Source organism: Vipera ursinii (assembly GCF_947247035.1).
Source record: "Vipera ursinii genome assembly, chromosome: 13".
Classification (NCBI taxonomy): Eukaryota; Metazoa; Chordata; class Lepidosauria; order Squamata; family Viperidae; genus Vipera; species Vipera ursinii.
In genome coordinates this window covers 891694-908487 of record NC_139526.1, presented here as the reverse complement: position 1 = coordinate 908487, position 16794 = coordinate 891694, and the positions used below count along the sequence as shown (strand labels likewise).

Sequence of the window (16794 nt, the reverse complement as noted above, 5' to 3'; positions counted from 1 at the left end):
TTTCTGAATAACGTAAGACACTCACCTTAGTGATATAGGGAACAAAGTCCTTCCGAAAGGGCAGGCGGCATTTGATAAACCACATGGCTATGACATGATGCGCCAGGCATACAATATACTGGTTAAACCTACAAACAGTTCAGAAAGGATATTTAGGATGGCCGTGATGGCCCGGGCCTATGGAAACGCTCTCGGGCAGACAACCGATCAACTTATAAATAAACACACAGTCAGTCAGATGAATAACAACAGTGTGGGGCAAATCGGCCAGGCCAACCTGTGCAATCTGTTCTACAAATGGAAGCACTACAGGGAAGTCTGCACTGTAAAGGTCATGCCGATACGCGGGAGGTTTGCCTGGGAAGAAAACCCACCGCAGCTAATACATTCATCAACCAGCCTTTTCACCACCGCCTTCTGCCTCTCTCATCTTTCAGTTTCCTAAACAAGTGGGAGGGAGGACAAAGCAGCTGCACCCTTGGGATAACGGGACTGGGCCATCTAAATGCAACTTCTCTTCTGTGGTGGAAAGCCCTTCTCAAAACAATTTTCAGCAGAAAACCATATATCAAGAAAATCGTATCAAGCACCCAGCTTACTTGGAGGGGTTTGTATAGGGCAGAGAGATGGCGAATACGCTGGCGTACTGCTCCGCTGCAAAATTCCTGTAGAGATGAGGCAGGCGGGCCAGCGCTGGAAAGGAGAAGAAAAGGTGGTCAGTTGAGTTGGCCCCGCCCTGCTCCAGGCACAGAAGGGATTCACACGGCCTGGTTTGGCACAATTCACCCAGATGAAGGTTTCTGAATCAACCACAACGGGCTGGGATTCTGCATCACCCTAAACCATAAACAGCAGTCTACAAACACAAGGCTGGGTCCATGTGGGACAGCCTGCCCATCTTGCTTGGTCCACTTCTGGTATTGTGCAGGGACAGGTCAGCTGGACTCCCAGTAACCTTCTTGGCCAGGGAAGGGAAGTGGCATGCTAATGCCTTCTTGCTAGATGTATGTTTTGGCGGTCTCTCACCCAACTCCCGGCTACCTCTGAATTTGGGCATCTGAGCTAGAGTTCTACCACTTGCTGAGACTGAAAATATAACCCTGGATGCAAAGAGCACTCAACGATCTCCATAAACTAAAATGGTTTGAGCTTTCCTGCACCTGTTTTCCTCCAATAGCCCCTGCCCTCTTATGTCCAAGTGCCAGAAATTTGCACAAGCGAGGGCAACTATTTCAGAGACATGGCGACTATTCAAGTATCCCACTTGAGTTTCCAAGACAGCAGAGACTCATTGCTTTTTGCTTCTCCTCTCAGAGAGACAGGCAGATGCCGGCTCCAGGGGCACCCACTACTTACTCGAAAGGAATTCCAAGAGAGGGATGGCCATGTTGGCTGTTGCTGAAATATGCGTCAACTTAACTATCAGGACTGGCAAAGCTTTGATGATAATATCCGGCATTTCAACACTGCAGATCGACAATGCCACCACACACTGGCTGGCGCAGCGGAAGATCAGCCCGTGCTCCAGGCAGTAAACCATCTCTCGCTGGGTGGAGAGAACAAGGTTATACAGGACAGATACAAAGTGGGCACTAAGACGTTCTGTATGTATCAATTATAGACTGTTAGGATGACGGAGTCGATCCTGATGGGTTTTAGTATCCAAAAAAGAATTTTAAAAAAGCCAAATTCAAGGTTCCTCAGATTAAATATTCTTCCATGCATCTTTCTATGCCAAACCTTTGGAGGACAAAATCACTCACATTAACGTGGAGGCTGATTGGACAAATCCATTTGAAATGACAAGCTCTCATCTTGAGGATCAGGGATTAATTTCAACCTGTGGATTTTGAGGAAGCAGACCGAGTTCCCCACGTGATTAACTCCACTGTTTGTGAATGAGATCGCTGCCTTACCTGGTCAGTGAAAACCTCTCTCTCTCTCTCTCTCTCTCTCTCTCTCTCTGTGTATGTGTATGTATGTATGTGACAGGAGACTGAGTTGGGAGGTAGTAAATATATTGGTGAGTGCTGGTGTTTCTCATCTTGAAAGAAATCACCTCGAGAAATCATCACTAGCCCCAGCTATTTTAGACCATTATCAGTGTGAGAAACCGTCAGTCTCTCTTTCAGTGCGTTGTAACTTTGAACGGTTACTAAACGAATGGCTGAAAGTTGAATTCACACCCTTGTCACTAGGACCACTAGCAGGTCTGTTCCTGCACTGCACTGCAGGCCGGCTGCTCTTGAAGACCGTACGGAAACTTCAGCAGCCCCGGTTAGGAACATACGGAGCTCTGCCCACCTAAGGCCACTGCTGAGAGCCGTGACGATTGCCAGGTAGTTCGGGGTGTAGGGCAACACTTTTAAAACCTGGCTGGCTATCTCCACGTCTGCCTTCTCCAAGCTGAATCTGCTAATCCAGTAAAACATGCTTGCGTGGGATCCTTCCACCAGGGGATTGCTACTTTGGGATCTCCCTCCCCCAACCCATTCCCAGGTATCTGGACCAGCCCTTGCTGCACTGGCGTGGCTCTTCAGAAAGGAACTGAAGATGATTAAGCTCATGCTATCCTGACCGACGGGCTGGCACTGCAAAACTGAGTTTTGCTTTTAATCTTCTCTTGTTAATTCTATAAAGCTACTGAGGGCCCCTGGAAATGAAAGGGCAAAAATCTGTAGCAATAATTATAAATGGAGGCTTCTGCAGTGGTCTCAGAAGCCCTGAAGCCATGGCAGCAGAGGGGCGAGCACATCTCCCTCGTCCCACTCCCCCCCCTGCAGTACCTGCTTCGTTTTGTCCAAGTAACTGTGATAGGAGATCAAAGCAGTCAAGACCGGAACCACAGCCTGGTGCAAGTCGTTCCGGGACAGCCCTTCGGAGACGTCCCTCAGCCGCTCCGTCATCTTCTTATCAGTGAGCTAGGACAAGAGAGACACCAACCTGTGCTTTCCAAAAATAATTTTACACAAGAGAAACCACGAGTTGGAACCATTGGGGCGAGCACATCTCTGGGCGTCTGAAGCCCCAGGTGGGACTCCTCAAAGCCCTTGCTGGATGAAAAATGAGCTGCATTTTTCATAAATGAGGAAGGGAAAATAAATACATGGAGAATTATCAAAGTAAACTGCACTTAATTTAAAATTTTGCTTTTGTTTGTGTTGGAGCCACCCACATAGATTCTGGCCCTCAGCCTAGAAGATGCTCTACAGCCCTGGTTAAAAACAACCAACAGCCAAAATTTGAAAGCTGCAGGCTAAATACCCCCCCTCCCCCAACTGCGTGCCGGCTCCCTATCAAATGCTGCAGTCCCATCGTTAAAAGGGGTCAGGAAAGGACAGAGAAGCCCAGATTCCCAGCCTGCCCTTACCATGGAGCAGAGAGCAGAAGAGAGCTGGTCAATACTGCAAGGAGAGGTTAAGTACAGGACTTTATACTGCAGAGACTTGGGCAGCTTGTTCAGGACCTGCTTCAGCACCTTCCAGTCCGTCTCCTAAGACAGAAGAGGAGAGAAAGTCGAGAGTCCATAAAGCAGCAGGCAAAGGTCCTGGTGCCCACCGGCCCTGGGGAATGGTCCTTTTTCTGGGTGCATCAATTCATTCATTTTCAGCATCCTAGCCATTATTTAATTACTCTGCATTTGCTATATTATTCGTCCTTAATAGCATTTCAGAAGCAATATTGGGAGACAGAACACGATCGATCGATCGATCGATAGGAGTATTATGGCATTCCTTAAACAAACCGGCACTGGCAATAATCTCACTATTTATTCAAAACGCTTCATTTTACAGTTACAAAACTGCAAACCTACGAACAATAATCCTGTAAGCTTGCTTCCCTAACTGGACGTCCTTAAGATGTAAAAACACGGTTGCCAGAATCTCCCAACAACAGAGTGCACATCTGGGCCAGCAAAGGGTTCTGGAAATTGAAGTCAAGGCACGGGAAGGGTACCACTTTGGGGGAATGTAGCTGCGAGATACTAATATTTTCCCCTAAATGTCAGAGAAGAAACAGTGCAAGTGAGGACTGAACTGGGAACTTGCTCTCTTTGCCGCAAGATGGCTGCAGTTTGGCCGTCTACTACAACCTGTCTCTGGAAAGCAGGGAGATGCTATTCACAGAAGCTGCCTTGAAACTCCAACTGTGCTTAAGCTCAGGAGAGCCTCTGGCTTCAGTCCGCTCCTGGCTGGACACCGAGAACTCAGATCAACTGGCCGTTGTCCACTTTGATTCCTCACTCACTTGCTTCAGGCACTGCAGAAGAACTCCAAAGAGGAGAGAGTAAGACAGGTAGCCTGTGCGGATGGGGGTGTTCTGAGGGGGGCTGCTTGGACTTCCCGAGGGGGGGGACAGAGTGCTGGCAAGCTTTTTCTCAGGCTCCCTGCAACACAAGAGAAGAGCGTTAGCGCAGCCTGGTGCCCAGGGCTCCCCGGAGCTCCCCGTTCCGTTCCGAAGGCAGAGCTCCTTCCAGACCCTTCCAAGCGAGCTGTAGGCTAGGAGAAAGCGGAAGCCTTGGGGAGAAGAGACGGCTGCTGCCCCCAGGCTCTGGGAAGGGAAAGAAAGGCTGCAACCCAAAGAAACATACACCGAATCGCAGAGGCAGTAGGGGCTGAATCTCACGAGGCCGTCTTTGGTGGGGAGGCCCAGGCGGTGGAGAAGAGCGTCAGCACGAAGTGAGAGCAAGAAGTCAAATACCTAAAAACGGAAAGAACAATCCAACGTAAGAGCAAGGAGGAGGAGAAAAGGGCATCATTTCCAGTCATTCCAACTCTGGCTATAGGAAAAGAGCTCCTCAGCCAAGCGCAGCAGCCCCACAATATTTCCGAAAAGCATTCAGAAAGCACTAGATGGGCGGTGAGAGAGAGAAACGGTCCCCCTCCACCACCGGGTCCCCGCAAAAGGCGACGTCCCGCTGCACGGCTGTTGAACCCCATTCCTCCTGTGTCGTCATCAGGTTCAAACCTTCACAGTAAGACCGGCAAGGAAGGGGGCCGCCCTTAGCCCGGTGGAAGGAAAAGAGCAAGAGGCACCACGGTGACATTCCAAGCTTCTTCCCAGAACTCTTCTGCAAGTTTAGCAGCAATGGCCCACCCAAACCACTTCACTCCCCCTTTGCTTCCCCCCTCCAACGTTTCCTGCAAATCCCTGGCTCTGGGAAAGTGTTTTCACCTGCAGGCGGATACTGCTGGCGATGGGAAGGCTGTACTTGTGCTTATAGTGGAGCCGAAGGTGATGGACGAGCATCTCGTAGACCCGCATGGCATGGCTGGCGGGCAAACTGTACAACTTGGTCTGGAAGGAGGAGGGGAAGAGTTTCTGTCAAACGGGATTTGCTCTCTTGTACTACACAGGCAGAGAAAGCATGGCCGAAGGCCGTCCTGAATTCTTTAAAATATTCTCCTCGTAAGAGAAAAGGAAGGGCTGCCCGGAACTTTACCTGGAAAATGACAAGTAAGCCAAGGACTGCCGTCTTCACGTCTTCTAAGGAGGCCGAGTAAGAGAGCAGGTCTCCTTCCTCCAGGTCAGCAGGAGGCAGCAGAGAATGGGAAGCCACCTGGACAGGAAGAGAGAAAGCAGATTTTTATTTATTTTTTATTTTTATTACATTTATATCCCGCCCTTCTCCGAAGACTCAGGGTGGCTTACAAGCTTAGCAGATCTGCTGAGGACGGCAGCCCCGGTGGGGACTTCAAGGGATGGAGGCTGCCCAAGAGGGGCCCCTCCGGATGAGAGCCGCTGAGGCCACCACCGAGAAGTCCTGCTGGACGTGAGGGGGAGGGGAGGGGGAGACACCCCAAGAACCGAGGCTCGGGGCCGGGAGGGACCGAGCTGATTGGGGCTTATGCTGGGGGGAGGGTGGGGGGCTCCCCTGATGAGTGAGTGGGATTCTCTTAACACTGGCAGCAGACACTGCCAGAAATGCCATTGCTGTGAGGGGCAATTGTGTGAGGTCTTGATTAACCACCACATTATTTAGTGAGAGTTGCAAGTCCCACTTGTGGTTGTGAAGTGAGGACTTATCTGCGTGGCTTATTCAATAAGCTGTGCTTGAACACATCATAGTTTAATGCTTTGTATACATCAGAACTCTGTTTCAGCTAAGATATATTGGAAAGGGGAAGGAACCTAAATGTGAGCACCTATGTGGTGGTTCCAGTTCCACCGTCCACCCCCAAAACACTGCTGTGACACAATATTGCCATTGTTACACAAGCTCTTAATTTTATAAAATGCCCTAGACAGCTATATCAGAGAAGCAGTGGCCCTGTTGAATTAACAACAGAGCCTCTGCTCCAAAGCATGGTTTCCTCTGTTTCCTTGGAAGAAGCACCATCTTTGCCACTGCAGAAACTGGAGGTGAAGCACAGTGTCCATACCTTCTCTATGATATCCAGCAAGCTGCTGAAGTGATGGGTATTGCAACCCTCAGCCAAGTCCACCAGCAACTGGGTGGCCAGTTTGCGAACCTGGTGGTCTTTATCTTCTGGGATATGAGACAGCTGGGAGATGACCAGATTAATCAATTCCTCCTGCAATCAAAGACAATTTCCGACTATAACTAAGCCAGGTGGACAGGCAGGTTTCCACGATGTCAGGCAAAACGATCCGGTTCAGGAGCCTTGGACGTCTAGGTCCTCGAGCAGCCCTACGTCATTCCACCTCCAGAACCAGCCCTCCCTTCAACATACACCACGATAAAGGTGCGCTGGGTGGGATGTGCCAATGACGTTGGGGAAAGAGGGGAAGAGATGTTGCCAAGGAAACACTCAGCTATGAGGGGCAGAACTCCCCGGTTACCTGAGGGTCAGGAAAAGAAGCCAAGGGGAGGACCGGCCCTTGCAGGTGGCAGGGGAAAGGCTTTCAGACTTGCAGGATTGGCGACAGCCCTGCATTGTACGGGCAGTCCTTGATTTACAGTTCAGGTGGGATTTGCCAGGGACAAAACTTTTTTTGTTGATGTTGTTGTTGAGTTTCAGCCAAAAGAAACCCCACAGGGAGCTGCAGCAAATCCCTGAGATGCGCTATTGCAAGCAAAGCCCCCAGCCCTGCTCTCCCCTTGCCCAGAGCAACTCTCTCAGAAGACGTCCTCACTTGCCTCTCTATCTAGGCCCAAGACGCGTTCAGTTTCAGCGTGAACCTCATTGCTTCTGACACAGAACAGTTTGAGCGCGAACTGTCTGTGCCTCTCTCCTCTGGCCTATTTAACCACAAAGCTTGACCTTTCGGTACAATCAGAACAACCCATCTTGGAATAAGAGGAAGATTCACCTCGTAAAGCTGCCTGTTGACACTCAGCACAAAAGACAGGACGTGCACAACCTTTATGCGAACAGCGCTCCGGCTCTCATTTCTAAGCAGAAAAAGTGGATAAATACAAGTTGCTTTTAAAAAAGAGACCAAATCTACACTCGCAGTTCGAAATCCTAGGGCAGCCAGTGTGGCTCAGCTTGTTAAACTATAAGCTAACTCTGGAACTCACCTGATGCTAAGATGGGTTCACCCTTTAGGCTAAACCAATCTCTGGTTTATTCAGTGGTGATGAGCTTCTGGACATGTTCCAATTATTTGTTCTCTAATTATAATAGTTAACTATTACAGAAATACTGCCGCTAATAAAAGCATTCATCAATATACAGTACACTTCCATCATAAGTTGTTGCAGTTATGAAATGAACCCGACTGTACAACAATTTTTATGGCAGTCATTAAACAAATCACTGTAGTCATTAAGCAAATCCAGCTTCCTCAATGGGCATTTTTTAAACCACTTTTTTGCCAGAAATCAACAAAGAAGTCAGAAAAATGCAGCCACAGAAACACTTTTAATCGAAGCAATGGAATACTAGGGCCAAAGCAACATCAACAGAAATATCTGCTGCTAAAGTGTCCCAATCCTTGATCGGCCCACCCTCCCTTTCTAGACCCTTAAGAAGAGGCCGTCATTGCCAAGTCCCTATAATCCCACTTTGGAATAATCTGAACCAGGGAGAAATTGTTTCTAATATTACTTCAATTAGAATACGTTGGATGACATCAATTCATTTAGAGCAAAGGAAAAACAAGTTTGCTACTTCAACTACACATTCAGTATTCAAACTGCGATCAGGTTCAACATCCCCTACCCCACCCCCAGTGAACGGAGCTCACAGCTACCCCTCAAAGAGTTTTCGTTGTGGCTAGTTTGAGAGGGACATCCGTGTGAATGGCCTTGAGCTCCAGGGGAGACGGGGCATTATTGCAGTAAGTAGTATTAAACATCAGAAAAGTATGACCACGGGGGCTGAAGTCATAAACAGCCCTAAGCCGTAAACCAGTTCACAAACCACAGAAGCCACAAACCATTCTGGTTTGCCAGATTGTGTGAGCTCAGTCAGAGTCCCTTCCTGACATGGTCTCCAGCAGCTCTTTGCAACCCTCACCTCAGCCTCCTCATCTGGCAAAACTCTGGAGAGAAAAGCGGGGATGTGGAGCCACAGAGCGGTTCTTGGCCCTACCTGAAGAACCGGTCCATCAGCGCCTGGAGGTTTTGAATCCAGCTCTCCTTCGCAGGGTGGATGGACTGAGCTTGGTAGGTTATCAGGTTCAGAACGGAAGACTCCTTCCAAAAGGCAACAGGGAGGCAGCCGTGAGGGGGAGGAAGGGAAGGGAATGGAGTTCAGAACAATTTTCATTTTAACTATCTTTGCTTCTTATATAATTTTATACACAGTTTTTATGTTTTAATATTTTACTTGTACACCAGCCAGAGTCCCCCTCTGAGGGAGATGGACAGTTTCTAAATTTTATAAACTAAATAAAAAAACAACCTACCTTTCCCAAGTAAGATCCAAGTATTCTGGCTTAAAAAGCACCAGGTTTTGTTCCTTACTACTTTATATGCAAAAAATAAAATAAAATCAGGATTATGGAGAATCAATGTAATAGTAGTTTAGAAGGGATGTGACTTAAACCGTGGTCTCTTCCGGTGGTGATTAGAAAGTGGCACTTATTATCTGAACTGCAGTTTGTAACTTAGCTTTCTTTTTTAATTCATACATAACATTAAAATTTGTTTTTTTCCTAACTGTAGCTCAGTTGAACATACAACTTCTTCACAAGCATCGAACCAGATTTGGAAGACTAAATAACATTTAAAATACTGAGTTTTATTGATCAGGATTGATCTAGCCATGACATTACAAGAGTAAACCTGAAATCCTAGCTTATTTCTATTTTTCAAAACGAAGTGGAAGCGCTACAGTCATCTCACTACCAACCCAAGCAGGTAAAACATAACAGTTGGTAACACAGAGAGAGAAAAACTCTCAGGGTGCCATGTTACCACATGAATGTATAGATAAACCTGTCTCTTGCCAATTATAAGAATGTTTCAAATGTGGAAGTGGGAAAAGGAGGAGGAAATTTATCTGAGGAAGCAGGATTTCTTTCGCTCTTTTTGTCTGCTCAACAAGCCATAACTGGAACAAACCCTACGTTTGGAGAAGAAAGTACAACTCTTTGAGTTCTATGGCTTCGTGTATCAGGACAGAGTAAAAATCATCTGGTCCTTAGCATTTCTTAAAAGTAGGTAAATACAACTTCGGGTGAACAACACAATTTCACACATTTTTTAAAAAAATTTCTATGAACACTGCACGGTCTGACATTGGGGGAGTTTGCTGAGGCATCTACTCCAGGGAAGGACGGCAACTCTCTTGAATGTTTTCCCCTCGAGAATAACCTTCCTCACTGTAGAATGATGGACTTTAAATTATTTGGAAATGGCCTTATAGCCCTTCTCAGACTGATGGGCAGCACCAGTTGCTCCTCTTAAATCATGTCTGATGTCTTTCCTCTTTGGCATTGTGCTAACACACACCTCAACGCTGGAGACCAGCAAACTCCTAAAGCTTTGGCTTTTATAGAGGTAGCCACACTTGCTGATGATGCCTTGGTCAAGGGCACTCGATTAGCAGCACCTGGCTGCTACTTAGCCTCGTCATACCTATGGAAGCAGCAAGGGTGTGCTTTGGTTTTTCACACATGGCTTCTCCATTTTTGGATGACTTTTTGTAAAATAAAAGACGGCGTGGTACAATATGCCATGTGTTCATCTGAGGTTGTGTTTCCCTACTTTAAAGAACTGCTGAGGACCAGATGATTTTTACTATGTCCTGATAGGTGAAACCACAGAACTCAGAGGGCGTACAGGTAGTCCTCAATTTATGACCATAATTGAGTCCAACATTTATGTTGCTAAGCAAGACATTTATTAAGTTTGAGTTTTGCTCCATTTTATAAACCTTCTTGCCACAGTTGTTAAGTGAATCATTGCTATTGTTAAGTTAGTAACATGGTTAAGTGAATCTGGCTTCCCCATTGACTTTGCTTGTCAGGTCACAAAAAGCGATCCCATGACTCTGGGACGCTGCGACCGTCATAAATATGAACCAATTGGCAAGTGTCCAAATTTTTATCATGTGACCGTAGAGATGCTACAATGGTCGCAAGTGTGAAAAACGGTCGTAAATGCAGTTGTTAACTTTGAACTAAGTCGAGGACCACCTGCACTTTCTTTTCTACCTCACAGTAGCCAAGCATCACCTGCCGATGCCACCGCCAGAGCCTCTCCAGCCGGCTTCTCCCGTTCGGAGGCCGCCCGGAAGGCACGGAAACCCGTCTCCGAGGGCGTTAAAGGAGCCGTGCTGCGGAAGAGCCCTTTGGGGCTGAACAAAATGACAGGAAGCCACCGCCCGAGGCCAACGTTTCCCAGCAAAGCCTTACAGGCCTCTGGTCAGCACATCGCTCCACAAGTCCGAAGTATCTCTCTTTGGAGCCGTGGAAGTCGTTCTGGTCACACAGCTCCTCAACTGTAGTCAGCAAATCGTGGACAATGGACTTCAGCTCCTGGCTTTCCAAAGTCTGGAAGGCAGAAGAAACAAGGGTTCCTCATGTCAACCCACTGTCTCCCAGAGTTGCCTCCAGCAATCCTGGTGCCCAAGAATGGGAGAAAAACGCACGTTCTTCCGAGCTGCAGTTCATAACCCAAACTCTTCTACTTGTGACTGAGCTAATTTTCCCCTAGCAATTGTTTAATCAAGATCCTCTGTGAGAGTTACAGATGCAGGAACAGGCGCAGACTGCTGGGCCTTCAAGAGAGAAGCAGAGGTCCAGCCCCTGCTCTGGAACGCAGGAAACAGTGGAGTCTTCTCCTCTAAATTTAGAGCATTTGGGAGAATCCTCACGTGGTAACTTTTTACCTTCCCGCCAATAAATATCATTAATCTGAGTTCCTGGCCTTATTCTGTGGATTAACTATTCCAAATCTAGACAGCAAGTGGACAGTCCAGGGTTAGTCACAAGTCATGATTTCCTCAAGGAAAGGATAACCGCATCCCAAGCATCGCGCCCTAGTTTACGTATGTCCCTTATTGCGAATTACAGATACACAAAATGCTGTGGCCAACCTATTTGGTGTCCTGAATAGCTGGCGTGGTGCCTGAACCCAATCCTGTGCGTTTTGGCTGGTGGGATGCATGCGTGGAATGAGATACAGACACTTCAAACAGACAGTGAAACGTGACTCTTCTGAGCAAGAGAAACTGGTGGAGGAAGAAATAAGAGCTGGCAAGGTGCCATGTCCATCGATGGGGGGGCAAGAGAGGAGAGGGGGCATCGGAAAGATGAAGGGGGCAGGGAAGCGGGCAGGCAGGAGGGATGTTGGGAGCTGCCGAGAACAGGAGGGCGGACGTACATCGGCCTTGCCCTTCTGCTTCTGCAAAAGCCCTCTGGGATTCTGTGTGGCCTGAAACTCAGAACAACCGGAAGTTCTCAGTGCCCGTTCTGCCGAACTGCGGCTGAACTGAATATTTTTTTAAAAATTCCATTTATATCCCACCCTTCTCCGAAGACTCAGGGCGGCTTACAAGCTTAGCAGAAATGGTTGGGAAGAACTTCTGGAATGCTTGGTTTGCCCCCGATTCCAAACACGCACAGCTTTTCCTTTTCACACACACCCGTATCACACATCGTAAAACTGTACGCTGTTACCCGTGCCAGCAAAAGGACAGAGGTGGCATCTAAATTTCTGGGCTTAGTTTTGACCAACCTTGAGGAGACAGAGCCCCTTAATGAAGAGAAGAGAAGCGACAGAATGCACAGAAATAGAGGAGGCTACGATCCACACACCCCACATTATCACAATCTGGTCAGCTGCACAGCAAGCCGCCCCAGCAGGAGGGATGGGAAGCAGGCAGTCCACCAACCTGCAGCTGTTCGACCAGCCGCTGCATGATATCCAAAAGGAGGTCCCAGGTGACTGCCTGAAGGTCCTTGCCGTATTTTTTGATCAGCCTCGTTACGGAGAGGACGATTTCGTAAGAGACGATGGCATTGGGGGCCGTCATGGCCTAGAAGGAGAAGCCAGAGTCAGAGGAAGGGCTGGTGGAACAGAAGCAGCACCAGAATTGGAAGGAGCTGTCTGGGAATCCCACTCACGTGGGGACAAGTCAGGAAGCCGGACTAGGTCCTGGAGGCCCACGATCCTTTCCCGAGGTCCTCCCCCAAGCCAGCTCAGATGGGCTCTGCCCTCTCCTCCCATGGGGCCATGAACAGATCCTAGGGATCTATTTCTTTGCAATTTCTGCTTCTTTCACAATCTCTGATATTGCGTAGAAGCTGCTCTAGCAGGAATTATCATCTTCAGGTAAGCTGGAATGTAAGTAACTGTAATGATTAAGTATTCACGCAGCTGAAGTGCCGTGTCAAGCTAACCAAGTTGGGCCAGTCATTGGGGCTGTGAGATGATTACCGCTGGGGGGGCCAGGGCCAGGAGAAGGACCTCTGCCTGACCGAAGGCCCTGCTGCTTGGAACGGCTGCTAGGGACTCCGGTTGACCTCGCTCCGTGAAGAGCAGGGGCTGGGCTCTCTCGAAGCAAGGGTCCTCGGGAGAGCAGGACCAGGCGGCGAGGAAAGCCCTCAGGCTCGTGTGAGGAAGGCCGGGCAAGTTGTGCGAAGCGGGAGAGTGGCGAAGGGTTTGCTAGACTGTGCCTTAGCTCAAGATGGTGACAAAGATGGCGCCGGCAAAGAGCCCTCGGGCACAATACTCGTCCGCGGTGTTGCACTGCAATAGATGTCCGTGTGCAACTCAAATTGCCGGTTGTAGCCTATAAAGTCCCCCCCCCCCGACTTGACTCCCAGCTAATCTGGGTCTGTGTCCTTCACAGGTTCTGTTTCAGGGCCCTCAGACTCAAGAGGTGACGGGCTGGGGAATCTCCTCTGGTTGTGGCCCTTCCCTGGCCAGAACGGCCCCTTCCCTCTTGAATTTTAGGAAGACAGTGGCGGTGGTCCTCTTCTGCTGGGGTTAGGGGGAAGACAGAGAAAGGGGCTGACTCTGCTTAGGGATTTGTATACGTGTGCTATTCTTACATCCTATTATTACGTAGCTGCTTTCATCAGTATTATTTAAATAGAAAAGTTGCATCAACTTTTGTATTTTTGTTGGTCATAAACCATCTAAAGTCTGGAAAGAAAGTGGTACACCTATTTTATAGTAAAATTAAGAAACATTTTTTAATTTTAAACCTATGTTTTAAGGCATATTTTACAGCAAAATTAATAACAAATCTAAATAGTAAGCAATCGCTAGTGCTGTGCAAGTAGGTCTCCAAGCCAGTTGTTCCGAGTGGAACCGGATGTTTGTGAACAGCTGCAACCCCAAGAGGGGCCCGGCTGCTCCCGGTGCCTGTGGGCTCCTTGGGCTCCTGCTCGCTCACAGCCCTCGTGAGGCTCCTGGCTGGGATGTCAGCCACTCCCCAGACTCCTGGGAGAGGACCTGGCAGGCGGTGATCTACCCCCCACCTCCCACCCCAGTTCCCATTCTCCAGCATTCTTTGCCTGTTGCCCCACCCTTCCTCCAAGAAGCTCAGGGATCTGCAGAAGATTCCCCTTACCCAAATTCTATCCTAGTTGCCACTCTGCAGGTAGGCAAGGCTACCAATTCTCAGCCAACGGTGGATATTCAGGGAAGCTTGCACCTAAGCTCGGACCGGAATGTCACTTGCTTTGCTATCAAGAACCCACCCATGGCAGCCGGGTTGTTTTGGGAAGCTGGGAACTTTGAAGAGTTGGGCCAACTGCCACGAAGGCTCTGGCTTACGGTTCTGCTGCGCTTGATATTATTTGGAATAAAATCCAATACATCTGGAGGACCCGTCCTGTTTCAAACCCTTTTCTCTCTCTCTTTTCTTTCTCTCACATTTACCTTCAGGAAAGAGGGCAGCACAGAGGTTGGTGAATTTTTGAGAGACTGCAGTCTGTGTGCACCCCACAAGGCCATCCCCACAAAGAAGACGGCTCCCCTCAAGAGGACAGCATCTGCCATGTAGGTCCTGAAAAGAGAGAACAGAGGGAAGTATCCTAATCTTCCTCACAAAAATCTGCACAAGAACCACAGGTCCAGGATTCTGTACGTTGCCTAAGTCAAAATAAAATAAAATTTCATTTTTTGTGGCGCCCAACAATCTCTCTGTCCTTCCAAGACGATTCTTCAATGTGCCACAACCAAGGCTTGCTCCCGTCCCTCAGAAAGACACGCAGCCACATACCTGTCCTCCATGATCCGACACATGTTATAAACGGCACTATGACCCAGGTGAGTTCCCAACAGATTCCGCATGAGCTGAAAGACAAATAAGGGCTTTCCGTTAAGTGTACAGGATACCAAGAATTCCACACAGAAAGCACTATACATTTTGCAACAAAGAAATGAAGGGAGCACCAAGCCTGATGACAAATTCTCCAACAGAAATTTAACGAAACTGTATAACATTTGCATCAATTGCAGCAGATCATTAGGCATACCGCCTTCTAAAACATCACCCAAACGTTTTCAGTGCAGAACTCCTGTGAAGTTGAATTTCAGGTGTTTTTCTGGTGTGGCCATTAAAGGGCTGACCCCTTTTGCCAAAGCCAAAGACCTGGGGGGGGGGAACTTGGGGGGAGAGGAGGGGTGCTGGGAGAATTCTGGCTCCTCAGACCTTCTACCTTCCAACCTGACAGCTCCATCCGTTTAGGTCTCAGCCCAGATATTCTGTATGGAAGCTCCAACAGAGCGTCATGGCAAAAAGGAGGCTGGGACCCCTTCCCCGTGGACCTAGAAAATGCCTGCTCCCATCCTAGATCTCAAAGCCACTTTCTTTGGAGAACAGAAAGATCTGGGCACGGTTGCCTGGAGGTTAGAACATTACCAGACCAGAATATTACTTGGTCCGTAGGATGGAATTTGCTGCTTGTGACGGAATTTGCCTTATTCACCTCAACCTACCTATAAGAACAGCACTGAGCATAAACAAAGCGGATCACAGCTTAATACATGAACCAGATGAGTATACCAGGGCTTGCTTAACTCCATGGGAAAACCCAGCCGCAGGCTCCTTAAGCTGCCCGCCAAGCCCGGCGGCCCCTGGGCTGCTCTCCTCACCCCCTCCTGCTCCCCGGGACTTAGCCGCTTCCTGCCCCGAGTCCCGGAGAAACAGCTCACCTTCCAGCAGGGCTCACAGAGCTCCTTCACGTTGATGGTCCAGCACAAGGTGATGATGAACATTGGGAGGATTTCGGAAGGCAGGCAATTGTAGCACACCACGGCATCCAACACCTGCAGGGACACCTGGGGGGGGGGGAAGGCTGGGCTGAGGAGAAACAAGGCAGGGCCGAGGGAGCAGCAAGTAAACTCGGCATTGCCCTTGTCTGAACCGAGGCTGTCGTGCCTGCAGTTCCCCCGTGGTCGTGGGTCATTCTGGCACCCCTTTCCAGACGTCCGCCCAAGGACACGAGCTGCCGGACAGGAAGTGGCCCAGCGGATGAAGAGGAGCCGGGCCTCCAGCTGCACTGAGTTGTGGCTGCAACAGCAAATCCCAGGCAAGGAGGAAATCTGATGGCAAACTAAGCAGGAGGAGCGACCGAGTGGAAAGTGTGCAGGACAGTTTACAAGCAGGAGAAAGAAACAGACTCAAAGTCTCCCTGTCCCAATGCAACCCTGTTCCTATTTTTAAGGGCCCTTTTTATCCTGCCCACAACATTTATGTAACTACCCACCTTAATGTCAGCTGCAGAAGATGTCTGAATGCATAAGGCGCAAATCATGCTAAAGGAAAGGAAAATCTGGTTAAGGGTGTTGCTTGGTTGGCTGGCTTTGTTCACTGAACCTCCTATGCAGAAATCTTAAATCTACAACCCGAGCCCGCCAGAAAGCCCCCCCCAACCAGGCTCAGGTACGCGAGGAGAACCTGTTTTGACCAAGTTCTCCACTACTTTACGGCTCGTAGCTCATTGATGGCTTCTTTGGGCTGCTATCCCAATTAATTCAGTCCTTGAACTGACACTGACATAGATACTTTTTCCACGACCCAGCCAGCAAAAGAACATGGCTCCACCAAGATTATCATTTCAAAGCAACCTCCCCCAAATTGGGTTGTCTAGCTACGTAGGGACCACAGAATCCAGAATTCCATACTAATCATGCTTCCTTCTAAGGAAGAGAAGATCTAAAACTTTGCCTTACTAGACCATGCCAGCAATGTAGTCATCCAAGTAACAGCTGTTGAATTTCACTAAGTTGATCAACACCAACAGAAACTCTGAAGTCAAACCAACTTTCATCCACTGGAGAACAAATTCAGCTGAAAGAAGCAGCAACAAGGGAGGAAATGCCAGATGCTGAACTGCAGAAAACCTTCTACACGAATGACGGTCAACGGCTCAAGCTTCTAAATGGCCCATTCAAAAGTCCACCAGAGGTCTTTTCTTGTA

The 16794-nt window shown here is 48.6% G+C and overlaps 1 protein-coding gene across 3 annotated transcripts in view; it reads right to left on the bottom strand.

The window, feature by feature from the left end:
* Positions 1-16794, bottom strand: part of TSC2 (TSC complex subunit 2) — a 53385-nt gene that overhangs the window by 29447 nt on the left and 7144 nt on the right. For 2 of the 3 annotated variants that reach the window (XM_083372982.1, XM_083372983.1), the window contains exons 6-24: positions 16547-16664; positions 16081-16129; positions 15527-15652; positions 14592-14665; positions 14249-14375; positions 12252-12395; positions 10771-10908; positions 8502-8605; positions 7276-7357; positions 6384-6536; positions 5444-5560; positions 5176-5298; positions 4592-4701; positions 4249-4387; positions 3371-3493; positions 2787-2921; positions 1357-1546; positions 600-693; positions 26-128 (exon numbers count right to left, since the gene is read on the bottom strand). In XM_083372982.1, coding sequence (XP_083229108.1) covers positions 26-128; positions 600-693; positions 1357-1546; positions 2787-2921; positions 3371-3493; positions 4249-4387; positions 4592-4701; positions 5176-5298; positions 5444-5560; positions 6384-6536; positions 7276-7357; positions 8502-8605; positions 10771-10908; positions 12252-12395; positions 14249-14375; positions 14592-14665; positions 15527-15652; positions 16081-16129; positions 16547-16664 — 2249 coding nt within the window. Of the gene's footprint in view, positions 1-25; positions 129-599; positions 694-1356; positions 1547-2786; positions 2922-3370; positions 3494-4248; positions 4388-4591; positions 4702-5175; positions 5299-5443; positions 5561-6383; positions 6537-7275; positions 7358-8501; positions 8606-8817; positions 8874-10770; positions 10909-12251; positions 12396-14248; positions 14376-14591; positions 14666-15526; positions 15653-16080; positions 16130-16546; positions 16665-16794 lie in introns of those variants that run through there. The other variant, XM_083372984.1, reaches the window with a different exon arrangement.